Here is a 27,697-nt window from a genome sequence, read left to right on the forward strand (position 1 = left end):
TCACAGAGCCCTCCTGCCGACCTGAGATGCGCCATGTCCGGGTGACACGAGCACATCGGGATCGCGCCGCTGTGGGGAGACACGATCCCGCTCCTTCTGAAGGACGTTCCTGAACGTCCTATCAGAAGTAGACGGCTCCCATCCGGCCATATATGTGCATTGGACGGGTGGGAAGTGGTTAACATGCTTGGAGTCACAGAGGCACACATTACAACTGGATCAGGACAAAATTCAGATGGAAATGTGCCCTCACTCAGAACACCTCTACTACAGGAGCTGTAAATAAATAGCAGAAATCTGGACCACCAGGCTTTGGCACAACATAAGCAAATGGCTCATGAAAGTTGTCTACAGGAATCTTGGACCAAACAGGTAACCCATGTCAGGCATGCAACAAGCATGGCAATGCGGAGATATTAGACCTCTGGAGCTGGTTATATCTTGACCCTAGTACCAGAGAATGGCTGGGCAGCAAGCACAAAACTTGCAGAGGTAGGCTGGGTAGTAGGTGGTATATAAGCAACATCAGGCTTGTCAGCAGATAAAGGATCAGTGGCATATGGCTGGGCAACAAGTGAAAAACCAATGGATTCAAGCTGGATAGCAGGTAAAGGATTAGTAGAGTCAGAATCAATCAGTGGCATCAGACTGGATAGCTTGGTAGTGTATCAGGCTGGTCAGTTGGTAAAGGATCAGTGGAATCTGGCTGGACCGGAGGGGAAGTACCAAAGGACTCAAGCTGGAAAGCGAGTAAAGGATCAGTAATGTCTCTATGTGCTGGGGAGAGGGAGGAAAGGAGGCTTCTGTGCATTTCATTATTTCTCCCACCGCCCCCCTTTCTCTCTCTTTCCTTTTTTCTCTTTCCTTCCTTCTCCCTCCACCCCCTCTCTCTCTTTACGCAACTTTAAAACATAAAATGTTAGGTATCTATTTACAAAAATGGGTATTATATGGTATGATTTTGCACTAAAATTAGTTTATGAAATTTTATTGCCAAAAATATGAAAATTTTACATGTATGTGACAAGTAAAAAAAAAAAAAAAAAAAAAAAAGCTCTGGCGCTGAATTGGATACACAGATAGAAATTTGGCTGGTTCGGCAGGGACCGGATGACTTTTGATCCATGTACAGGCAGGGAGATTGTACAGAAGTTGATCTACCGATTGACTTCTGTACAACTATCATGTCTGATGTTCCCCGCTCGATCAGCGGCAGCACTGATCAGTGTATACAGATGGTGGGGAAATCTTCCCGCTGTCACAATGTTAGTTGCTCCTGCGGGGTCAGGGCTACACTAGAAAAGCGATGTAGGGCCCCATTCCCTGGGGAGATTAGTTATGTGCCCCGTACAAGGCCTCTTTCACCAGTATGGGGATGCAGAGGTGTTGTGTGTATCCCTGGGCCGGAGTCCCATAGAGGTCTATTGGGACACATGGCTGCATGGACACAGCCGCAGTGACATCCTTCCAGGAACATGTCCATCTTCTCACCATAGGTGTGTTCTGGGCTGTGCACCTGCAAGGATGTCACACGGGGACACACCGACTGTGTGACCCAATAGATATCTATGGGAATCTGGCACAGGGATGCGCACAACACTTGTGTACTCCCATGCCGCAGATGGGTCTGCACGGGGCGTGCATACAACTTATCACCCCCATGGGAACGGGTCCTAATTCATATCACCAATAAGACATCAAATCTTTTAGGAAACCTCAAAATGTTTCAGGGATTTCACACTCAGATAAAAGTACAAGGATTTAATTCACAGCAATAATTTTATTATATATAAGAGATGGGATGAAAAATGTGGGCAGCAGATGCCAACATGGAAAAATCTATAAAAGCTGGGAATGACGATGGAGGACAGGAGATCAATAGTTGCTCTGGTTGGGCTGGTCTCTCCTGTATCCTCTCCTCTGGTAGCCACCCTCCTTCCGTTGGTAAGAATCTTTTTGGTCTGAAAATTCACCAAAAAAATAAAAAATTAGACACATCCAAAGTCAGAAGAGGTCATATCATTCACCACAATTATATTACTTTTCAGTTTTGTTTCCTTGCAACAATGAGACCAGAGGTCTCCAAACTGCAGCCCAGGGGCCAGATGTGGCCCTTTGCATTCTTTTATCTGGCCCTTATGGCATTATTACTGACCCCATCTGCAACACTGAGGAATAGTTCCTCCCATCGACACTGAGTCAACATTCTTCCCACTGACACCAACAATGGGGCAGTCTTCCTCCCATTGATACCAATGATGGGGCACGATTCTTCCCACTGACACCAATGATGGGGCACGATTCTTCCCACTGACACCAATGATGGGGCACGATTCTTCCCACTGACACCAATGATGGGGCACGATTCTTCCCACTGACACCAATGATGGGGCACGATTCTTCCCACTGACACCAATGATGGGGCACGATTCTTCCCACTGACACCAATGATGGGGCACTATTCCACCCCCATTGACACCAATGATGAAACACTATTCCCCCCCACTGACACCAATAATGGGGCATTATTTACTCTCACTGATGCCAGGACATATTCTACTCCCACTGGCCACAGTCCGGCCCACCTAAAAACTTTAAAGGACACTAAGCAGGCCCTTAGTAAGATTTGGAGACTCCTGGACTAGAGGAATTTTCCTAAAACCTTCAGCTGCCTTGTGTGAGTCTGGACTCTCCAATGTTTTTTTCCGTACCCTTAAGGATGATGTGACCACCTCTCATTGCTATATATTGTATGTCCCATGTTAGGAGGTCGGATCATTTATACACAGGATACCTATTATGGTATCCCAAAACACCTGTAATGCTGCCTGCAGTCCGCATTTTATCTGCCCAATTTCCAGGTGGGTGCGTTTAAAAATCACACCATTTTATGGGTTGGTCCCGCCCAGACTCTGCCTTCAAATATGCTGGGACCACTCCTCACACCCTATTCATGGCTGGTCCCATCTACACCCCATAAAAATGCGGGAACTGCCCACATTCACTCCAGTCCCTGCAATGAATGCCTCCAAGTTTTTGTAAAGTTGATGCTGTGATTCCAGAGACAACATGGGTGACATGGGAGACACCATGCACAAATTAGGGGCCATATTTTGCAGAGATAGCCGGACACAGCAGCATGGCTTCACACATATTTGCAATTATTCAAGATTCTCCAAGTTTCATCCTGGCGGCATGGTATTTTTTTTCGGGTCTCAGACCCCCAGGAGCAGCAAGTGAGCCTTGGAACCCCTGGTGTAGTGGGTTTGCTCTAGAATGGGGGGGGGGCACGGTTACCACTTCAATGTGATTGCTTGTATGAAATAGTCTCCTGTTCTCTTTGAATTGCTTCCTCTGTGTTCCTGCCAGCCCCTCTACTACGCTGTTAAATACTGACCACACTAGGATCAAGAGCACAGCATGGTCTTTTTTTGTGTTATTGGCAGGACCATCGGATGAAAAAAAAAATAAAAAAAAAAAAAAAGAGGAAAAAAGCCAAAAAGAGGAATGGATGAAAAATAGGGATTTCATCCCTTCAAAAAAAAAAAAAATAAATAAAAAAAAAAGTAATGCAGCCACTAACTACATCTAAGAATTGGTAAAACTGCAATATGGAACATATTTTGTTCTTGGGTTTAGATATAGTATGTGAGCATAATAAAAGGTGATAAAGTGATAGCAAAAAAAAATAAAAAAAAACAATATGAAGAAAAATAAAGACGAGAATGATAAGGCACTTAAAGTGGACCCTTCCCTGACCCCCAGGAGACGGCCATGTAGAAATGATCATTTAGCTTTTCATGTGGAATGTTAGAATTTTTTTTTTTGCTCACCTATCATAATAAAACGTAAATTTTTGGAAATTTACCGTACATCCTCACAGGGCGATACTGTGGATACACTAATAGAAATGTGCCAATGTCCCAATAACATAGGAAAAGAATTGGAATTGACAAGAATGGACTTTAGGCACACACGTTTAGAATAAAAGTATGGAAAAAAAAATTTATTGGATAAAGTAAAAAATCTCATCTACAACACATAAAAAGAAACACACATTATAACAGATGACATAAAATGCTTAACCCTAGGGACTCAAATGACACTTCAATTGTAGTTGAAAAGGAAACAATTGGTGATTGAGTCCCTAGGGTCAAGCATTTTATGTCATCTGTTATAACATGTGTTTCTTTTTATGTGTCGTACATAAGATTTTTTACTTTATCCAATTAAAAAAATGTTCACACTTTTATTCTAAACGTGTGTGCCTAAGTCCATTCTTGTCAATTCCAATTCTTTTCCTATGTCATGATAAAACAATGGCTGCCATTCTAGGGATGCCTGGCTGCTTGGCTGTAATGCGGCGTTACTGGTTTTGTTACCAGAATACCAGTCGGAGGTCCTGATCTGCTTACATGTTTCAGGTCATCAAGTATGGAAGGGAGAGCGCTAGTATGACAGCCAGGACGAGTTCATATACATGAGAATCGGATGAGGGGTTTTCCATATCCAATTTGCATGACAGGCGAGTGTGACCGTCTCTCTATGGAGTCGGTTCACACAGCTAAAGAGCGTCCGCAGTCCAGATTGCAGAAGTGTCCTGTGTTTGGCTCAGGTTTGAATTCAGGCAAAAATTCACACCTTAAAGAGGGATTCCGCCCAAAAAAACTATTAAAAGCCAGCAGCTATAAATACTACAGCTGCTGACTTTTATTAAATGGAAACTCACCTGTCCCGGGTTCCAGCGATGCCGGCAGCCGATCGATCGCTCGAGCCTCGGCTGCTGCCGCCGCCATTCTAGGTGAGGGAATCAGGAAGTAAAGCGAATCGGCTTCACTTCCCGGTTCCCTACTGCGCATGCGCGAGCCGCGCCGCACAATATGAATGGTCCGCGCTGTCACTGGGACCCGTGCGTGTCCCAGCAGACAGCGCGGCAGGGCAGGAAATGGCGTAGACTCCCGTGGGAGTCTATGCCCGGAAGTGGGTGAAAATACCTGTCTGTGACAGGTATCTCCACCCCCCTCCCCCCTGAAAGGTGTCAATTGTGACACCGGAGGGGGGGGGGGGGGGTTCCGATCAGCAGAGGTTCCACTTTAGGGTGGAATCCCGCTTTAACCGGTGAACAGACACGAACCGGACCCGAGGCACGAACCTGCGCCTGCACATATGTGAACACGCCTTAAGGATCTAATATTATCAGGACAGATCAGCAGCAGCCTCTATGATAGTTTCCTTTGTATGAACGGGGCGAGAACCCCCCTATCGGGTTTTAGGCTCAGTTCACATTTGTGCAATTCGAGAACCCTGAGAATCCACTGTGTGTTCCCACATACATCTCTTATAAAGAGTGGGGGGGGGGCACAGAATTCAATACCTAAAGCAGATCCTATCCCTTCTCCACTTCATACAAAACTGAAATTCCACCTTAAGTGCCTCATTGGTAGGATTACACCACATGAGACACACACATAAAACATCAGCTCAGTCCTGTAAATGGCCGGGTCAAGAGTCCACTTTAAGCCCATGTGGAGGAAAGGGTGGAGGACGGACATTTCACGTGCACTATGGATGAAGAAGATGAAGATGAAGATGCAGGATCCTAAGAACATACAGCTTTCCTCACCGCGATTGAAGTATCCACCATAACTGCCCTGCTTATGGTCAAAGATGCGCTCATTGTTCTCCACCAGGTTGCCTAGTTTCTCGGCCAGTTGCAGGGCAGTGTTCTGCAAAGAGCTGGGCTCTGTCCCGTGCATCACCACCGTCTGGGTGGGCTGATCCAGGGACGCCTGTGAGAGAAAAAAAAAGAAAAGAAGAGGGGGGGGGGGGTATTAATAACAGCAGTCAACGTTTTTTGTTTTTTTTAATAAAAGGATAAAACAGTAAAGGAGAGCGCCAGGATACAAGAATGAAAGGCTAGCGAGAGGTTAAGCGTTAAAGAATTAGTTACTTACTTCTGTGCTTTCTACTTCCTCTGAAGGAAAACTCTGCAGAATGTCAGCTCAATGTTCCCAGTCCCAACAACTAATTCAACATGGATAGGAAGGACAATGCAAGCCGGCAGGAAATACTGAGCTTATGGATGCCACTGCCCTGTCCACACACTTTTTAACAAGCCATAATTAGGAAAGGACGGCATGGAGGAAAGAGTAATTACCACTCTACACTATATTGCCAAACGTTTGTGGACACCTGACCCATCACACCAACATGAGATTGTTGGGACATCCGACTTCAATACTATGGTCGTTAGAATAGAGTCGGCCTCCCTTTGCGGCTTTAACAGACTCCACTCTTTTGGGAAGGCTTTTTGAGAGGATTTTGGAGGATGTCTGTAGAAATTGTGTGCATTAAAGTTATTCTAAAGCCTTCAGGTTTTTTTATTTTATCTCAATACATTCGATTCATTAAGGTTAAAAAAAAAAAAAAAAAGCCACACACCTTCTGTGCCACAGGATCCCCCCAGCTCCTCCCTTATACTTACCTGAGCCAAATCTCAATCGAGTGCTGTGCCCGAGAGTAGTGTCTCTCTCCCTCCTCACAGGGCAGATGGAGAGCAGCGGAAGACATTGGATACCACTGTGGTCAATCAAATTATGTGACGAGGGAGAGCGGGAAGCAGGGCCGGGCCGCATTATCTCTGGACACAGCATGGCTCAGGATCGAGCCTGCATGAGTGCCTCTGTAGAAAAGTGCTATGGGGGATACTTGAAGAGGAGGAGCCAAGAATAGGAGGATCAGGGCTGCTCTGTGCAAAATCATTGTATAGAGCAGGTAAGCAGGGCATTCTTTTTATTAAAAAAAATAATTAAAGCTTTTCAATCACTTTAGGCCAAAAGAACATTTGTGAGGTCAGGTACCTGAGGTTGGCTCACCATTGGTGTTCAAATTCAGCCATGTCCAACACATCTACCTTTAGGGCCAAAATGATGTGGACGCCTTTCCAAATAATGGCCTTTAGGTGTTTCCAGTGAACAGTACTATTGAAGAAGTACTGCAGTCTAAATGAGAAATCAGATTACAGGTCTCCTACAGACCTGTCAGTGTATTAGTGTGCCCAAGGTGAATACCAGTCAGAGGTCTTGATCTGCTTACATGTTTCAGGTCATCGAGTATGGAAGGGAGAGCACTAGTATGACAGCCAGGACGAGTTCATATACATGAGAATCGGATGAGGGTTTTCCCCCCCATCTCTCTATGGAGTCGGTTCACACAGATCCAGAGCGTCCGCAGTCCAGATGGTAGAAGTGTCCTGTGTTTGGTTCAGGTTTGAATTCAGGCAAAAATTCATACCTTAACCGGTGAACAGACACGAACCGGACCCGAACGGGACCCGAGACATACAGCTCACAGAGGAAGAAGCATAGACTTCTGCTCAGTTTCCATCCTCCTAAAGGCAAGGCTTTTACCCCAATGATCTGCCACATCCCTAATAACGTTTAGACCCCTTTCACACATACGGACTGTTCATTTCATCAATTCAATCGTTACTTTTTTTTCAGTAAATATCAGTTTCACATTGATTTTCATTTGTATTCATCTCCGTTTGTCATTCGTATTTCATCCGATCCGTTCTTTTAAAAATGGATGAAAAATAGGGCTTTCATCCCTTCAATAAAAAAATAAATAAATAAATAAAAAAAAACAGATGTTGATGGAAGCAAATGAAAACGAAATGATCATCCATTTACATCCGTTTTTTCCTTAGGAATGCATTGATGTCCGTTTTTCATCCATTAACGGATGTGTGAAAGGGGCCTCAGAGAAATATTATGTGTATTGTCCTTTGCAGGATAACAAACATAGTAAACGGTGATGGCACCACAGGTGAGACTCACCATAAGTTCCTCATTGATGATCATCTTGCTGATAATACTGTGTACTGTGGGGATCTCCAGCTGAAACATGTCTGCCAAAATTCCCATCCTGGAAGAAAAGAGACAGGAGATTATAGGAAAAAGTCAGAAAAGGTTCACAACAAACACAGGTGGTCAATGCCTTCTCCAACACATTATCTGTGACACACATTAACAAAGCATGACAGCCACATAGGGGACCCAGACCTGATAGAGTCATAGACACTGCTGTAGGTGAAGAGGTAAGTCCTTAGAGATTCCTCCTGGATCTTCCTGAGGATGAAAGAAGACAAGATGGTGAACAAATGTGACCTTTTTATAGGCAGGGCTAGAATCTCTCAGGACAGGTGGGACTTCCTACCTGATCAGCAGATTTCGCACACAGTCTGCCTCCGGGAACAAGTCCCACACCTTTCCGTTCATCTTCTCGTTAATGATGAAGTTCCTGCAGGTCTTCCAGTCTCCCATCTTCATGGCCTTTGAAGCAGCGACTACGTGTTCTCTCATACTCTCTGGTGGACCTGACAGATGGAAGACGATACAGTGATTAGACCCAAGTCACACTAGATGTAGTCACAACATATTACAACTTAAGGAATTACAATGATCTTATCCAAAAGAAAGATTTTTCTTCACGTTTTTGAGGATGATGGAGAGTTACTACATCCAAAAATGTTTTGCATTTCTCTGGGAAGCCAATAGTAAAACCACTTTCAGAGTTGCCAATTACATGGTTCAACTCTCCTGTAGAATTTATATTCTACTCCAAACAAAAAAAAAAAAAAAAAGCAGACTTTTTTTTTTATATTGCCAACTGCCACGTTAAAGCTGAACTCCAGGCAGATAAAGACAAACTAAAGTGGTTCTAAAATCTTTACAATCACTTTAAGCAACACATATAGGAAGTGCAAGCTCTTTCAGAAACACTAAGGCCACTTTCACACTGAGGAGCTTTACAGGCATTTTAGAACTAAAAAAATAGCGCCTCGGCTTTCACACTGGAGCAGTGCACTTGCAGGATGTGAAAAAAAAAAATATATAATATATAAATGAATAGGCAGCGGCACTGCACGAGTGCCATCAAGCTTTTCTTCGGACGCTAGTGGGACGTTTTTAACCGCTTTACCGCCGACGCTCTCACCGTCCCAGTGTGAAAGTGCCCATATGGAGGTTAAATTACTAAAACTGGAGTGCACAAAATCTGCTGAAGCTGTGCAAAGAAACAGCTTTCAGGTATTTAACCTCCCTGGCGGTATGATCATTCCTGATTTTAGGTGCTGAAAGCTGTACAATTATTTTGCATGGGAATTTGGCGTTTTATATTGTAGGCCTGCAATTCTTAAAAATAACTCATCCCGGGTATGATAACGTTTGAAACACAAAATCATAAATTATAATATAATAAATACTTTTTGGTTGCTATGGACAATCTCCAAATTCCAGACAGAAAAAAAAACGGTATTTATAATATAAAACTACATGCAGGGCACTGGACAGACCATTAAGGACAAAGGGGGATGTGTCATTTTTTTTATATACAGTACTGTAATCTGTATTGTGTGTTTTTACTTTTTTTAATTTGGCGCAGATCTCCACTCCCGTGCATCGCAACGTCGCAGGGAAAGGAGCTCAGCGGCACTCTGGCACTGTGTGAATCGAGCGGAGGACGAGCCGCTCGCACACACAGCGGGGAGACATCGCAGGATCCAGGGGACAAGGCAGAGTAACTTTCCCTGTATCCTGCAATGCAATCCCAAGTCTGGCTCTGGGTTACTGGTACTGAATTTCCACCCTGAGCCAGACTTGGGAATACCGCCAAGAGGGTTAAGTTAAAGCTTAATTGAACAAGCTGAAGTTAGAAGCTGATTGGCTACCGTGCACAGCTACACCAGATTTTGCACTCTCCAGTTTTAGTAAATCAACCCCAATGTATTGTCAATTTGAAATACTGTGGGTGGATTTGGGCTTGTCATCAATGATGGAGCTATTGCCAAGGGCAAGATCTAGGAAGAGCTTTGTCAGCCTATCAAAAGGAAGGGCCTACCCAGTGGTTCTATAGTAGCAGGATCAGCGAGTATTTACAAAATGTTCACAGGGTACTATGAAAAACTGAGAGACTGGTTTTGCTGGGAATGGTGGAATAGATCATACATGAGATTTTACAGTTCTAGTTTAGGTATAGAAAACTAGGAGTGAAAAAGATGAGAGTGGAACAGCCAAATCTTTGAGGTGGGTGAGAGTAGAGTTACAGAGATACAAGAACCCAGCAGACTCAACTACAAATTAGATATCACTTTTGGGTAGACAAACGGTAACCTATGATGCATCTAAACACATCCTAGAAACCCCAATTTCCCACCGTGGACTCACCAAGCAGGGGCTGCCTCTCGCCCACACGCAGCTGATGGTGGAACTGTTTGCTGATCATCCTCCGCCGTGCATCAAACTCATGGGCTGCCATGTAAGGGATCTCCAGCAGCATAGCAGACACTAGGTAGACGCACTCCAGCAGCTCCAGGTTGATGTGCATGTGGAAGGGGATCTGCCTGCGTTTCTCTATCTTCTCCTGTTCCTGGTTCCTCTCCTGCATGGTCCTCATCAGCAGACCTTGTCCCAGCAATTCCTTGGCTCTCCCGCTAGACTGGATGTCCAGGAGCGCGTTGTGTGCATCGCGGATCATGCCTTGTCGGAAGGCGCAAATACCCAACTGCACCATGGTCCTGTTGTACAAGATCTGGAAATGACAAAGTAATCTGGTCACAACATGAAACCAATAAAATGGTTTAAAGCACAGAGAAAAACCATATAGGACCCACTCAGAGATTAGGTCAAGAAATAACCAGATGGACTTCAAAAAGACCCACACCCAGGCCACCATGAAGAAAGAAGCTAAACTGGGGAAAAATGGGGCCAGTTCCTCAGCAGCAATCTAACCTATGCCTCACAGAGCATTCAAGAAAACCCCACCATTCAGGTAGGGGGTCATAAGAGGAAAGGAAGTGTAGGACATACATGACCCCAGCCAGGCACCTTCCTTTGGGGCCCCTTCAACCCAGTAACCACCAGCCTGCGTCAGCAGACCTAGGCTGCCGGTGGATTAGGGGGGCGATCTGTAGCGCTTACAGTTGGCCCCTAGTGTAAAAAACCAACAAGCCAGGAGATGGACTGGTGTTTGCAGGTAGACAGGAAATACAAGAACGGAGGTTGCCATTTCCCTAGTCTTGTGTTTGCTGCAGGGGACCCGAGCCATCTTTTGTCAACCATCCTGGAGGATCTCTTTATAATGCGTTTCCAAATGTGAGCTGGAATTAGGCTCTGTAAGCTTAGGGGGATAGTAATCAGGTTTACAGGAAGGAGCATGTTTCAGCTGGACGTGACCCAGTGGGCTGACAATATAAAACAGGCAATAGGTTACCATAGTAACACTGCACTACTTGGCAAGTGATCCAGATTTTTTTTTCTTTTTTTTTTACAGATTAGGATTGCTTATAGCGCTGGATTTCATTGCTACAAGCAAGCATTTTACTTTAATTAAATCTATTCATTAAGTTAGTTTTGTTGTTAGCTGTGATTGGCCAGAGCTTATCAAATGGTAGGATGGACTGTGATTGGCCACAGCCAATCACATAGTAAGATAGACTGTGATTGGCCCAGTCTGTACCATGTGATCATTGTGACTCATTACAGCTAGCAACACAATTGTACAGAATGGATGAAGCCATTGTTTACAATTGTCGTGATTAGTCAGTGATCACATGGTACCAGCAGTGACCCGGTACACTGATCCAATGGACACAGCCAGTGAGAATGCGTCATATGACATCCACTCAGATCGCTGAAAGGCCCGCCCAGTAGGAACTGGTTAGTATATTCAAATGTTCCCACTACCTTAGCAGATCTTCCTTTTTTTTTTTTTTTGGAGTTGAGGTCCACCTTAACCAACCATTGAATGTGCCTACATGTGTAACAGTTTGGCTGGTGGACCACTTTATGCAAGACAGAGACCCAGAAAGCCTCTTTAAATACTGTTGTAGCGGCAGCTGCAAGCCAAGTGATGTACCTGTACAACGCGTCCTTCCTTCCAGGTTCAACCCATGCTGTGATTGGACACAGCACAAGTTTGGCAGCTGATTTCAGCCAATGATTTTGGCTGAAATCAGCTGATCAGCTGTGGACACAATTACACACAAAAAAAAAAAAAAAAAGTGGCACAGTGCTGAATAGCAAAGAATGCCCTGGTCATGAAGGGGGTAAAACCTTCTGGAGGACAAGTGGTTAATATAAAAGGAATGCGTGTTATCCAGCCTGATTGTGAAGGGCCAATCTCTCCCTTACCTGAACTGGAGGGTCAGCATGCTGGATGTTGTCCTGCAGGTGGGACATGAGCATGAGGTCTCTGGCCTGGAACCAGCGGTTGTGCAGGGCATGGTGGTAGATGTGGCACAGGATGGCACAGGTTCGAATTCTGTCAGTCCTGTCCTTGGCATAGATGTATTTGCAGAGTCTGTCCATGAGGATTGCGCTGTCCTCAGCTTCGTTCTCAGCCTGGTCCTGTTCTGACTGCAAAAAGAAGCAAAATCAATATTAATACCTCAGAATGAGAGATCTAGATTCATTTTCATAAACAGAAATCAACGCGCCGGGTACAGGGAAATCAACCCGCCCCCTGCCCGGTGTCCTATCATATACTGTCCCCCATCGGATAGTGGGGGACAGTATAGCACACAGATTCCGAAAATACCTGAAGATGAACGGCGCCTGCGCCGTGAGTCCAGGTTCTAGCCCCACCATCCAAGTGGACATAGAGTTGGAATATAAAAGAGCCGAGCGCAGCGAGGCCGAGCCCGAAGCGTGGCGAGCGAATGGTGGGGCTACCACCTCCACTCATGGCGCAGGCGCCGTTCATCTTCGGAGATTTTCCGAAGCGTCTTCTGCTCCGTACTGCGCATTGCTATATGATGGCAGGACACTATATGCCAGAACACCGGCTACAGGGAAAATCAACCCGCCCTCCCAGCCAGATTACTTATTTATAAACTTTAATTGGCTGCCATCATTGGCAGTCATGATCATTTTAGTTTAGTGAATTAAATAAAAAACGTTGTTGATGTTTTTCAAACATAGAAACAGATATTAGAATAGAAAAGAGATGAAAGTAGATCTGTAGGCAATATACAAGTTTACAGGCAAAGGAAGTTTGCAGGACAATACCTCAGACCAAGCGTAAAGCTGAAGTTTTGGTACGCATGATTTTGCATAGTTTCACTGGTCCAGCTTGCAACCAATGCAAGTATGCAAGGGTCATACCTGGTAGATCCTCGTGCAACCTGAAAATCACTGAAGAATTTACTACTACAGCGACTGAGGCTAGCTTCCACGTTGGTGCCAAACTGCTGCCCTGTTACTTAAAGAACACAAAGGTCGCTCTCCCCGGCACAGGGGCCATAGGGAGGAGGGGGGAGACACTTTTATTCTCTCAACGAATGCAAAGCATTCACTGATTGGCCGAGGTGGAGACTGACGTCTCTGGCCTGCCTCTCCATCATAACCATGCATATCTAATCATCAAAATACAGTTTTCCTCAAAACTACACAAAAAAAAAAAAAAAGTATATATTATAATATAAAAATTTGTATGGCTACAGAAATTAGCAGGAGTGATCTTGCCCCTACATGTCACCACTCACATAAGCCATGCAGCAGTGCTGGAGCTATATTTCCCAGCATGCTCTGTAGTACGGAATATTATCAAAAAAGGAGGTATTTGCTGTGTGAGAAGAAGGAAGTTCTATAGAAAATGTCACCTTAGACTCCTGCCCGGTGCTGAGCAATTTCTGATGAGCCTTGTAGTCGAATTTGTAGTAAGTGTGCATGATCCTCCGGAGATACACCCGGCAGATCTCATCCGTGCTGCCCTTCTCCTGAAGGTATTTCTGTACGCGCTCGATCACCTCGCACACACGCGCTTCGTCTTTCAGATTGTCCACATACTCTGAAGAGAAACAAACCATGAGATGAAGACCAAAATTCCCAAAGCAGAACCCACAGGCAGGCTGGTCTCCTCTGCCAAAATAAACAAACAGGCTCAAGCGACCAAGGTGTCCCCCAAAGCACTAATCACACTGAATACGGCTGCCTGAGAAGATTTGTGTTTCTGTATATCCAAATTTGCCTGTACTGCCCTTGCCTGTCAGAGCAAACCAAAAAAATAAAAAATAAAGTTTTCTTTTTTTTCCCCCCAGCATGTGATCAGCTAGAGAAAGGAGAAGCAGAAGACTGACAAGCTCATCTCTCTGCTCTTGCCCAACATTATGTCTCTTGTTGGCATATGAGCGCAGTGGCACACCCTGGCTTCCAGTTCTGCTTTTCCCTCTCCCAGTCCAAGTTCTGTTCTACAGTTGACTACAAGGGGCCGGCAGTAAGCCAAATGCATTTAACCACTTAAAGGGTCTGCTCACATAATTTGTAATAAAAACATCTTGGCCATTCTGGGATTGGGATGGATTTTGTGTTCCTGCAGGGACTAAAAATCTAGCACATCTATTAGTAAAAACAGCACACAAGAACACTGGATAGGCACAGTGTTAACCCTTTGATCGCCCTAGAGTTTAACCCCTTCCTAGCCAGTGTCATTAGCGTACAGTGACAGTGCATATTTTTAACACTGATCACTGTATTAGTGTCACTGGTTCCGACAAAGTGTCGAAAGTGTCACTGTCCGCCACAATGTCGCTATGAGTTGCTTATCGCTGCCATTACTAGTAATTAAAAAAAAAAATGTAATTAAAAATTCCATAAATATATTACATTTTGTAGATGCTATAAGGTTTGCGTAAACCAATCAATATACACTTAGGCCCCTTTCACACTGGGGCGGTTTTCAGGCGTTACAGCGCTAAAAATGGCGCCTGTGTAGCGCCTGAAAAAAACCGGCCCCTTTCACTTCAGTGTGAAAGCCGGAGGGCTTTCACACTGAAGCGGTGCGCTTCAGGACAGTGCGCTGGCAGGACAGTGAAAAAAGTCCTGCTAGCCGCATCTTTGGAGTTGAAATCAATGGGACAGCGCGGCAATACCGTCGGCAAAGCGCCGCTGCAGCTGCGCTTTACGGGCGGTTTTAACCCTTTTTCGGCCGCTAGCGGGGGTTAAAACCACCCCGCTAGTGCCCGCAAAAATAGCGGCGCTTTACCGCCGACGCCCGCACCGCCCCAGTGTGAAAGCAGCCTTACTGGGATTTAAATTTTTCCAAAAATATGTAGCAGAATACATATTAGCCTAAATTGAAGAAGAAATTTGATTTTTTTTTTTTTAACTGGATATGGTTTATAGCAGAATTTTTTTTATTTTTTGTTTATAGACCAAAAAAATAAAAACCCTATACACGCACAGGTGATCAACCACCACCGAAAAAAAGCTCAATTTTTGGGTACATGACCGCGCAATTGTCAGTTAAATTAACGCAGTGCTTTATCACAAAAAAAGGCCTGTTCATGAATGGGGGGGGGGGGGGTAAATCTTCCAGAGGGCAAGTGGTTAATGAAGTAATGATGACAGGTTGGTATTCATTTGGGTCTTTAGTTCTGATCTGATGAATCAGGCCCATTGTAACCTTACAGAAAGGAAAGCAAGTCAAACAACGCACCAAGCATCGGTACATATTTTAAGTCATTTCACTGCGAATTTGTTTTCTACAAAGACAATAAAACTTTTCTCATCTTAAGTGGGAAATGACAGAAGCTGCCGTGTGCTCTACATACCTTGTGAATGGGGATCTGTATTTTGCATAATTTTGGTGAATTCTTCATCCATTCTCTCAACCAGAGTGAGGATACAGCCGCGGACACGCAGAGGCTGGAGGGACAACAGAGATTCACACATCACACTTGATCTGGTACAGCGGTAACCCAATGCAATATTTACAGAACTATAAACTGTGGAGTTTGGAGAAGGCCTTTTTTTCTGTTCCAGCATTACCGGTACCTCTGTGTACAAAGCCAGCTCCATAAAAGACATGGCTTGAGGAGTTTGGTGTGGAGGAACTTGCGTGGGATGAAATTAAAATGCTGACTGGTAGCCAGGTCTTCTCATCCAACATCAGTACCCAAACTCATAAAATGTTCTTTTGGGGCCGAATGGACACAAACTCTTGCAAAGCCTTCCCAGAAGTGCGGAGGCTTGCTTCATCTACAAAGGGGATCAACTTCATATTAACTTCTTTGCCGGCCAGTCACGTACCTGGTATGGCAAGTGGTTGTACCCGACCACCCCAGTACAGTTTTGTTTTAGAGCCGGTGGTTGGCTCTCTTGTAATAGCAATTGGGGTGGCTAATTAGCTTGGCTATATGACCCCCAAATCTCAGACACAGATCGGTCTGATCGGCTGCTTTCCTGGGCGCTAGATGCCAGGTAAACAAAGGGGCGGAAACAGACGTGACCAACTACTCGTCGCTCCTGGTTTCTGGGGTTATAGAGAGGGGAACGACACTGGTTCCCCTCTCTACAGGGCAGCCTTCACCGCTGGCCGCAATGGGACTTGTAGAGTCCAGGAGAGGCGGTGGCGGGAGGGTTGAGACCCCCTTCCGCCACCCACAGAAATGATTGAGTGGCTAATTAGCCGCTCGGATCACTTCAGCATGAAGTGGAAATCGCCAGCTGAAAATGATAGCGGGATAATGCCCATAGGTGTAGGCATCATCCCGGTATAACCACACAACCCGAGGAGGTTCATGTACGTACCTTGGGTGGCAAGTGGTTAAGTATGATAGAAAGCAGCGGAACCATTACCTGGTCTGAAACAATGAGGTTCTCCGAGTCTTCAGCAATGTTCTCCCCGATGAACATGTTGGGATTAGCAAAGAGGATATCCAGGAGTTCATGAATAGAATCCAGACATTTCTTCCACATATCCGGCTGAGGAGGAAAAGAAGGAGATATATGTGATGCTGAGCCACACAAATAGACCTTAAAAGAGCCTGAAGAACCCCAACAACCTTCTCCCATATAGTGCACCATGCTGTCCGGCACACACAGCTGGAGAGTATTTTCAGTACCTTCATGTAAGCAGCCAAGTTTGGGTTGTAATCGTACAGAGAGGCCACAATGTTGAACTTTATCTTGACGGTGATCCCTTGCCCGAGGTTGTGTTCGGCGCCGATGGCTGCCAGCATGTGCAGGAGTTCGATCTGAGCCGCCCTGGAGGAAGAGAAGGAGCGAGGTGAGAGAATATATAAGCTGAGCAACAAGGAAAATGTAGTCAACAGATGACAGTGCTTTCAAATCTGACCTCCGGCCTCCCCCTCGAGTCAGTTGTAGCGGCTCCTCTCCTGGACTGAAATAGATTACTCTGATTTCACTGCACACTGTGAGCTTCTCAGAAAGCGCATTAGAAGCTGCAGCAAATCATAGAGCCCCATCTCATTTCCTGGCTGGAGGATGTCCAGCGTCATCTAGCTCAGGGGTGTTCAAACTATCGCCCTACAGTTGTTTAGGAACTACAATTCATGCCTAGTCATGTCTGAACGTCAGAATTTTACACTGCCTCCTGGGATGTGTAGTTCCACAACAGCTGAAGGGCCGCAGTTTGAAGATACCTAGCCAATTCTTCCCCAGCCAGACTTTCCCTGGCCCACCCCTTTCATTCATTGGATTTCAGTTCTTTCAATCATAGAGGTCCAGAATCACATGTGGGCATTACCAAGGGTGGTCTGCACACAAATGCAGTCTGCCTAGAAATGCCCACTCGCTATTCATTTAGCTCTAGCGGGGAGGAACACGGGAAAGCAAAATATAAACAACTTCAGCTTTTATCTAGAGCCGAGATCCCCAAACTTTCTAATCAGGGGGCCAGATCCTGACCACTGGGTGCCGACGTCAGCATGGAAGAAGAGAAAAAAAAAAAAACATGCCCCATCTTTCATGCCAGTGGGATGAATTGTGCCCCATCTTTGGTGTCATTGGGCCTATTTGTTGGTATCAGGGGGAGGAATTGTGCCCCATCTTTGGGGTCATAGAGGGAGGAATTGTGCCCCATCTTTGGGGTCATTGGGCCCAATTGCTGGTATCACTGGGGGGGAATTGTGCCCTATTGTTGGGGTCATAGGGAGAGCACTTGTGTCCCATCGCTGGGGTCATTGAGCCCAATTGCTGGCATCATTGGGAGGAATAGTGCCCATTATTGATGTCATTGGGAGAAATTGTGCCCCACCATTGGAGTCATAGGGGAGGAATTGTGCCCCATCTTTGGGGTCATTGGGCCCAATTGCTGGTATCACTGGGGGGGAATTGTGCCCTATTGTTGGGGTCATAGGGAGAGCACTTGTGTCCCATCGCTGGGGTCATTGAGCCCAATTGCTGGCATCATTGGGAGGAATAGTGCCCATTATTGATGTCATTGGGAGAAATTGTGCCCCACCATTGGAGTCATAGGGGAGGAATTGTGCCCCATCTTTGGGGTCATTGGGCCCAATTGTTGGTATCATTGGGAGGAATTGTGCCCCATCATTGGGCCCAATTGTTTAGTATCATTGGGAGGAATTGCGCCCCATTGGTGGGGTCACAGGGGGAGGACTTGTGTCCCAACACTGGGGTCATTGAGCCCAATTGTTGGTATCATTGGGAGAAATTGTGCCCCACCATTGGAGTCATAGGGGAGGAATTGTGCCCCATTGTTGGGGTCATTGGGCCCAATTGTTGGTATCGGTGGGAAGAATTGTGCCCCATCTCTAGTCTGAGTGGGGGGAAATTATGGCCCATTGTTGGTACCAGTGGATAAAAAAACAGTGCCTCAGGGGCTGCACAAAAGCAAAGGGCTGCATTCCAGACGCAGTTTGGAGACCACTGATCTGGAGGTTGAGGTCAATCCTCCTATAGGGAATGAATGTGCTCCATCATGCTGGAAAACCAAAGTCATTACACTGAGCCCTGCGGATGCTGCAGCTCACCTGTCTGTGCCTTTCTTTCCTCTGGCCTGGAGGATCTCGTTCAGCTTCTTGACCACAATGGGGGGAGTGATCTCTGTGCCTTTGGCAAACATCTTCGGTTTCTCCTACAGATAAAGGACACGGTTAGAGAAACGGCCAGAAGAGAAGAGCGTACATATCCCCCACCATGCCCTCAGCTGGCTCTTACCTTAACCAATGGGGCTCCTCCTTTGACCTTCTCCCATTCTCCTCCGCCTCCTTCCTCCTCCTCTTCACCTTCTTCCTCCTTCTTCAGTTTACGATGCTGCTTCTTCTTCTCTTTCTTTTTCTCTTTGTCTATCGTTTGGCGATCCCCTTCAACAGGAGCAGTCCTAAAATATGGGAAAAACGCCAGGTGAAAAATGCCGTATGCCAGAATTAAAGCTGAGCTCCATTCAAAACTGTTAAAATACATCTAGGGAAGTGGTTGCAGCTGCCAAAGGGTCTGCATGTCTGCCCATTTAGCCCTTTGATTTGTACAGTCCTGCCCTGACTGGCAGCGCAGGAGACCGCATTATTTTCTGGTGCAGTACAAGTCTGGTCCCTACCCCAGCCTGTGATTGGACAGTAAAAGAAGCAGAAGTTTAACAAGCGCCTCCGTCACTCTGCTTTCTCCTCCTATCAGCATGCTCCTTGCACCGCAAAACAACTTATTGGCTTCCTTTGCTACTTTTCCCTTCCCTAGTGGGTTCTGTTGTACAGGGATGGCAAAATCCAAATATCAGTTCACATCCAGTTACACACATTGTTTGCCTAGAGAGAGGAAATAAAATAAAAAAAACCTCCATAGCTAAACATGTACAAGGCTGCATTAACCACCCCGAAAGATTTTCACCCTTTATGACCAGGCCCATATTTTGTAATATGGCCCTGCCTTTTCTTTAACAAATGTGCAGTCATGCAATGCTGTACCCAAATAAAATTTGTCATTTGTTTCGCACAAATAGAGCTTTCTTTTGGTGGTATTTGATCACCTCTGCCTTTATTTTTTTGCACTATAAAATAGACTGACAATTTTGGCAAAAAATAAATAAAAAATAGATAAAATGTTATCTAGTTTATTTACTCTTTTTTTGGCAAAATTGACGGTCTATTTTATATATAAATTTTTTTTTAATTTTTTTTTAATTAGGCCAGAAACAAATAATCGATTATGAAAGCAATTACTATTTTCATAATCGATTAATCGGCCAGTAACATAATGGAGTTAAAAGAAAACTAAAATTAGCCTATAAAAACCAAATACTCAGTACTGTAAATTTTACTTTCACTGTTGCAAAGTTAAAAAAAAAAAAAAAAAAAAAATCTCCTTACAGTAGCGATTTGCTCTTTTTTTTTAAAATCCCATTAAAGCTATTTTTTTCTTTATTTCTTTTTTAAAATCCATTATGTTATTAAATGTCTTAGGCCTGGTTCACACCTATGTGTTTTTGGTGCTTTTTGCAAAAACGCATCAATGCCTTTTTTTTAGCTGCTGCGTATTTGGAAAGGGTCAAGGACTTTTGTCAACACAAAACTGCTTTTTTTGGTTCAATATACTTCAATGGAGAAGCTGCAGAAAGGCATGTAATGTGTTTTTGCAGCAATTTTTTTTTTAATCTGACCAACAACAAATTGGCTAAAAAAATAAATAAAAAATATATAGAAAATGCCAATAAGCGTATATTAGTTTGCACAAAAGTTATATCGTGTACAAACTATGGGATATATACTGGACTTTGTATTTAGTTTTTTATACCAGTAATGGTGGCGATAAACGACTTCTAGTGGGACTGTGATATTACTGTGGATAACCAGACACTAACTGACATTATTGGAATTTCTTTATACCAAAAGCATTGTCCTATTATATGAAAAAGAGTAGTTCTGGGCCAATCACAGCACCTGTAGGGTGCCAAATACAGCCGCATGTGGCAATAATGTAGAGCGCACACACGCAGGAGATACATCATGAGCTTCCCCATCGGTGAAGCAACTAGATGCTTGACCCCCACAGAACACCCCCCAATTCACTTACTTCTTCAAAAACTTGGAAGCCAGTGAAGTATATTTGCCCTCATCATCCTCAGATTCGGAGTCAGAGTCCTCAGAGTCAGAGCCCCAGTCTTCATCATCAGAGGATTCCTCTTCATCTTCAGCCTCCTGTAGAGAGGTTACATTTAGGCCATTATACATTTTATTTCTTCCTGTCTCATATATTCTACAAATTCTGCAGTGCTACAGGGATGCAAAACTAAAAATTGACAAAAATCTCATCCGGACTTCTCACCTCTGTTTTCTTCAAAAATTTGTTTCGGGTTTCTGGTGGTGCAGATTCGATCTTTTTCAGGAACTTGCTTGCGCTCATACCTTCATCCTTCTCATCCTCACTAGAAGATGATGCTGGAAAGCAGAAGAAATCAGATTGCATGTATTTCTCCCTGTGTATACAAACCTGCCAAAATTGTAATATATTGTGGCTCATCAGCCCTTAAAAAGTGATACTAAAGTCTTGTTTTTTTGGTTAAAATTAACAAACATGTCATATTTACTTGCTCTGTGCAGTTAGTTTTGCACAGAGCAGCCCAGATCCTCCACTTTTTGGGTACCTCGCTGGCGCTCCTGGCCCCTCCCTCTTGCCGAGTGCCCCCACAGCAAGCAGCTTTCAACGGGGGGGGGGGGGTTGAACCCGAGCCGCAGCTCTGTGTGGCCATTCAGACATGGAGCCAGCAGTGGGAGCTGCTTGACAGCAGTGGGAGCCAGCCAATGGCGCTCTCTTATCAGCTCATGCTCACGCTTTGAGATGCTCAAGCATCTGAGGAATGCACCTCTAGCAGTTTGCTGCATAAAGTGGGATCCCCACACAATAGCCAATTTACCCCTGATTTTTACCAATATAGGAACTAATCTAAGGCCATATGAGAATTCCTCACCTTCTGAATCGTCGTCGTCATCCTTCTCCTGATCTTCATCAGCTGATTCTTCAGGATTCTGGAAAACACAAAGAACACAAGTGAATACAGCATAACAGACATCAATATAAACAGTAGACAACTAGATATTTGGGAAGCCAATAGGGAGTAAAAAAAATACTATGAGATTGCCTCCCCTTGCTCAATATGCACTGTCTCCAACTTCTTCCTCTGTTCAGTACCAGAGGTTCTCTTTGGGCAGAACACTGGCATCAAACTACTCATTTCCAGCCCGTTTACGCAGCCCCCTAGGGCAGGGATGTCAAACTCGATTTCATGGCGGGCCACATTAGCATTATGTGATGGAACTAAACTACTCCCCCCCCACTGAAGCGCACTGAATGGTGGGTGCGGCCAAATTGCACAGTGGAAGGATATTAACCTGTTTGCGCCTGCACTATAGCCGAATGGCGACTACAATGTGGCGGCCCTACATTGCTGGGAGGCCGTCATATGATGTCCTCCCCTTTCATGCTCCTCTATGAGACTCAGCTGATCGCAGATGGGAGTAAGCAATACTGGCCCCTTACCACGTGATCAGCCGTCAGTCAATGACAGTTTACATGATGTAAACCAGTCTCTCTCAACCTTTTTACCCAAAAGGAACCATTGAAATCATTTTCTAGTCTCGAGGAATCTTTACCAATTCATTGGTGGTCAGTGAAAAAAACGCCCCTTACATTTGTGGTCACGTGGAATAAGGCAGCCCTTACAGTGGTGGTCAAAATGCAATCCCTACAGATGGCTCAAAAGATTGTTTGCTTCATGCAACTGGCTGTACCCAAGTGGCACTTCCCCCAGAACTATGCCGACATCTTAAGATAGGCGGTCGATCAGTCACAGCTCAAAGAACCCCTAGCAACCTTTGGAGGAACCTTGGTTGAGAATGGCTGATGTAAACAGAAGATCGGTAATATATATTTTTTTATTCTCCTCATGCTGACACTGCGACAAGAAAAAAAAAGCCAATCGCCGGCTTCTGTGAAAAGGGACATCGTTCCTGAAGAAGGAGAGCCACAGCCAACTCATCTGTGCCTGCCAGTGCATATCAGTGCCACCTATCAATGCCCACCAGTGGTGCCAATCAGTACCACCAAGCAGTGCTATGCCCCCCATCCTGACACCAAAAGCTTCCTCGCATCTTACCTACACGGCTCGGGTCAAGTACCTCCCCAGCAGTGAAGGCGGTAGCGCCTCTTTCTCACTTGCAAGATGATTGGTCGGTATCGGTGCACCCGTTCAGATGGGGGAAAACACAGTGCAGCTTGCAAGCCATGTCATGCACCATCCCACACTACCCCAGCATTTCCCTTGTCCCCGACCATGAGTTCAGCGTAGACAGAGATCTGGGAGAGCCGCTGAAAGGAAAGCTGTCCTTGCAGTGGTAAATGGGGAGATTTTAGCTGGAGAAAAAAAGACCTGGGTGTAGAGGGCCACATGAAATTACCTGGTGGGCCAAATTCAGTCCACAGGCCTTATGTTTGACACATGGGCCCTAGGGGGTGCATTATGGTCCAGGCTAGGCTCACAGCACTTCAGCGCTGAAGGATGGTCACACACCATTATGTGAGTGCTGCTCAGACGTCAGCGGTGACACCACTGGACCAGCAAGACGTGAAGATAAAAGTAGGTATATGGGTTAAAAATATATATTATATACGGGTGTGGTATTAGGCTGCAAGAAGAAAATGGTGAAGCTCCATTTTAATAGTGTTAACAATTGATCTACAAGGCCCATGTGGCGGTAGGTGCCACTGACGAGTCTACACTGGTAAATGGCCGCTCACCTGTTTGTACGCAGTGATCGGAGCTTCGAAATCCCGGTTATACTTGCGCAGTTTCTGCCGCAGTGTGCTCAGAGCTTTGGCATTGTTCTTATTCATCTTCTTCTTGCCCTCTTTATCCTCCCAGAGCTACAGAAAGAAAGCAATCCGGTTAGTAAAAAAGGCACAAAGACACCTTGTTCAAACCAAAAGGTTTCAGTGAGCTGAGAAAGGTCGGAGCATTTTAGACGTAAGCAATCTTCATAGATAATATAAGTCACATCCTGACAGTGGATCATCTCTCAGACGAGTGCTTCTCACCTCATTCAAATAGTCCTCCAGATCAGACAGGAGTCGGATGTAGAAGCGGGGGACGCCCTCTTTGTCTATGATGTTCTTGGACTTCATGTAAGCCTTGCCCAGCTGCTCAAACTCCTCCAGGCATTTGGTCATGTCTCGAATCTTCATGGCGTTCCGAATTGTCTTGATGATATTGGTCAGCTCCTCAAACCTGTGAGAAAAAAAACAAAGCGTTGGTTCTTCCTGATGGAAAGCAGTTCCTGAACAGGCCCAAAAGTCCCAAATCTGCCGTGCATAAACTCTGTGTGATCACCTCTCATGAGGATGCAGTCAACCTACAGAGGTGATCAACTACTCCTGTACTGCCCCCCCCCCCCCCTTCTTTTCATATAAGCCCCAGAACTAGCATCTTGAAAAACAAGTCCACGTCTACATCTACTTAATGAGAAACTTGTGGCCTTACTACATCCATCTACAAATTTAACGAGATTTGCCCACCCCCCCATGGAAGATGCACTTTCTCCTAAAGATTTTAATAAAACCTGTTGACCAGGTCCTGCATATTACGTTGTATGCGTGCAAACCTTTGTGGTAACATTCACATGTGTACAGTGTGAACATACTACTCTATTGGAGTACAAGAGTCACCTGAACTCAAACAATGGAAGACGCCTGCCTCCTAGCAATAGAGAATGATAGTTATCAATAGCCACCTTCTTCCTAGCAACTGAGGATGTTAGGTGGCTTCTGAAGATGCGCCCTAGCAACAGAGGATGCTAGGTGAACATAGCCGCCTGTGTCCTAAAAATCAAGAATGCTAGTTATCAATAGCCACTTGCTTCCTAACAACTGATGATGTTAGGTGGCTTTTTTGAAGAAGCCCCGTGTCCTAGCACCTGAGCACACTGGGTGGCAATAGCCGTCTGCTTCCTAGCAATGGAGGATGCTAGGCAGCTTCCTTGAAAAGCTACCTGAATCCTAGCAACAGATATACCATCCACCAAAGATTGCTTGCATCACAACGGAGGACACTAGGCAGTAATAGCCACCGTTTTTTAGCAAACAAGGATGCTAGATGGCTTCCTTGAAAAGCAATTTGCATCCCAGCAACAGAGGACAATAACAGACTGCATCCTAGCAAGAGAGCTTCCTTGAGATGCCACCTGCGTCCTAGCAACAAAGGGCACTATACGGTAATAGTCACATGCATCCCAGCAAGGAAGGATGTTAGGCAAATTTCTTGTGAAGCCATCTACTTTCTAGGAACAGGGGCATTTACATTTTGATGTTATACGCATGTGTTACACAAACATTACATACGCACAACGTAAAGAGCATTTTTCATGCAGAATCTTGCTACTAACAAAACCCTGCATACATTCCTCCCCACCGACAAGGGGGCACTATCCCGCCCCGCCGGCACCCCGACAAGGGGGCACTATCCCGCCCCGCCGGCACCCCGACAAGGGGGCACTATCCCGCCCCGCCGGCACCCCGACAAGGGGGCACTATCCCGCCCCGCCGGCACCCCGACAAGGGGGCACTATCCCGCCCTGCCGGCACCCCGACAAGGGGGCACTATTCCCACCACTGACACCGACAAGGGGGCACTATTCCTCCCCACCAGCACCAAGGGGGCACTATTCCTCCCACTGAAACCAATGATGGGGCACAAATCTTCCCCACTGACAGGGCATTGGTTGCACCAGCTGACACCAGGGCGTTTTCTACTCCCACTGGTCACAGTCCAGCCCCCCTAAACTAAAAAAATAAAAAAAGCCCTAAAGCCTGAAGGACAGTAAACTGGGCCCCTTGTTCAGAAAGTTTGGAGACCCCCGGCCCAGAGTAGGGTGTGAGATGTTTCCAGTGACAGTACACATCAATGGGCAGATCAGGAACAAACCTTTTATCCTTGGCGCTGCGCACCACGCGCTTGGTGTCCTCTTCATCGTCACTGAGAAGAAGCGGCCTGTATATTTGGGGATAAAAGAGGAGATAAGTGAAGAAGATTGAGGACTTCAGACTTTACAGCGGTGACAACGGTACGGGATACGGAGAGATACTCACTGCTTGCCGTAGGTTCCTCCCACTGGCTTGGGCAGGATTTCATCTCCAGAGAGCGATTCCTCCGACTCGCTGTCTGAGGCGGTGGCAAAAAATCGAGACATTTTGGCAGCTTCACTGGGTCACACAACACTGCGAGACGACAAAAAGGTAAATCTTTTTTTTTTTTTTTTTTTTTTTTAACGTAAGGAAACCATGACCGTGTGAAGGACTAGAAATGGTCAGAGAACCTACAGATCAGCACCTACTACACCTGACCTTATACTGGAAGATTGTGTGTAGGGGAAGAATGTAAATCGTATAACTCACGAGGACCAGGAGCTTCCAAGCACCACTTTCTTAGCTAACCCATGAGGTCAATGCTGACAAATAGATTGCTAGCTCCTGGGTTCAGTGCTGTACAATGCAGAGCTAAATCCTGACCATATTACTAGCTCCTGAGGTCACGCCAGGCAATTAGTGCTAGCTCAGAGGATCACTCCTGACCATAATGCCCAGGGTCAGTAATGCCCACTAGATTGCTAGCTCCCAGGGCCAGGATTGTAATAAAGACTTTTAGGATTCGGCTCCTGGGATCAGTCTAGATTACTACCTCCTGGGATCACACCCGTCCAATAGACTGTAAGCTAGCACCTGTGATCAGATCTGCACAGTAGATTGCTGGCTCATGGAGGTCACTCCTGATCATTAAATTACTAGCTCCAAGGTTCATTCCAGACCACTAGAATGCTAACTCCTAAGATCACACCTGGTCACTAGAGTGCTAGCTTCTGGGGTCACTCATGACCATTAGAGTGCTAACTCCTGACCCAGTAGATTGCTATTTCCTGGGGTCATTTCTAAACAAGAGTGTTCTAGCTCCCCTCGACCATTAGAGCGCTAGCTCCCGGGGTCACCCCCCTCGACCATTAGAGCGCTAGCTCCCGGGGTCACCCCCCTCGACCATTAGAGCGCTAGCTCCCGGGGTCACCCCCCTCGACCATTAGAGCGCTAGCTCCCGGGGTCACCCCCCTCGACCATTAGAGCGCTAGCTCCCGGGGTCACCCCCCTCGACCATTGGAGCGCTAGCTCCCGGGGTCACCCCCCTCGACCATTGGAGCGCTAGCTCCCGGGGTCACCCCCTCGCCCATTAGAGCGCTAGCTCCCGGGGTCACCCCCCGCGCCCATTAGAGCGCTAGCTTTCGGGGTCACCCCCCGACCATTCGAGCGCTAGCTCCCGGGGTCACCCCTCCCTCGACCATTAGAGAGCTAGCACCTGTGATTACTCCTGGCAACCACCTAGGCCCAGTAAAGTGCCAGCTCTTGGGCTTAGCAGCAAGCACGGCTCTTGTTGCCCCCTCTGGACACACAGCCAGCCGCCTTCTAGGCCCAATCCCCGGCTATAGAGTACCAGCTGTTCAGTTCAGCCCCCCGCCTGTCCATGCGGTGCACCGGCCCCTCACGCATCCCGCCCTGTCCGGCTTCCCAGACACAGGGGTCCCCGTTCCTCCTCTCACCTCTCGGTGCCGCTCACACGCGGCCAGCAAGGCTGATGAAAAGCCTGGAAAGGACTGAGAGCAGTGCGCCTGCGCAAAACCACCTCACCGGAAGTCTCACTTACTTCCGGTACCCGATCGACTACACTTCCCGACATGCTCGGCGTCCCGACCTGAACTACTACCTCACCATTCCTGTGAATAATGATACTAAAAATGAAGAAAAATAATAAATATTGAAGAAAATTACGCGTGCAAGGACTTGTCCCAATTCTCTGAGGAACCAGAGGATATTTTTTCTGGCGTTCACCCACCCTTACCTACAGCCAATCA

The 27,697-nt window shown here is 46.0% G+C and overlaps 1 protein-coding gene across 2 annotated transcripts; it reads right to left on the minus strand.

Annotated features, from left to right (window-relative positions):
- Positions 1-1,760: 1,760 nt before the first annotated feature.
- Positions 1,761-27,495, minus strand: LOC143923545 (eukaryotic translation initiation factor 3 subunit C). Of its 2 annotated transcripts, none has more exons than XM_077447304.1 (21): positions 27,386-27,495; positions 25,893-26,021; positions 25,729-25,794; positions 23,847-24,036; positions 23,550-23,675; positions 21,724-21,781; positions 21,081-21,193; positions 20,829-20,953; positions 18,981-19,143; positions 18,794-18,897; positions 16,904-17,045; positions 16,638-16,763; positions 15,611-15,704; positions 13,661-13,848; positions 12,192-12,416; positions 10,227-10,590; positions 8,218-8,377; positions 8,064-8,129; positions 7,839-7,926; positions 5,624-5,789; positions 1,761-1,961 (listed from the first exon to the last, which is right to left on the minus strand). In XM_077447304.1, the coding sequence occupies exons 2-21, from the start codon at positions 25,991-25,993 to the stop codon at positions 1,876-1,878; spliced, it is 2,751 nt and encodes a 916-aa protein (XP_077303430.1). In that variant the 5' UTR covers positions 25,994-26,021; positions 27,386-27,495; the 3' UTR covers positions 1,761-1,875. The 2 variants fall into 2 exon arrangements, with proteins under 2 accessions (XP_077303430.1, XP_077303429.1); XM_077447303.1 differs by having other exon boundaries at positions 5,612-5,789.
- Positions 27,496-27,697: the final 202 nt, after the last annotated feature.

Source organism: Lithobates pipiens, unplaced genomic scaffold (genome assembly GCF_037356315.1).
Source record: "Lithobates pipiens isolate NorthernLeopardFrog02 unplaced genomic scaffold, aLitPip1_a1.2 Scaffold_22, whole genome shotgun sequence".
In the NCBI taxonomy this organism is placed as follows: Eukaryota; Metazoa; Chordata; class Amphibia; order Anura; family Ranidae; genus Lithobates; species Lithobates pipiens.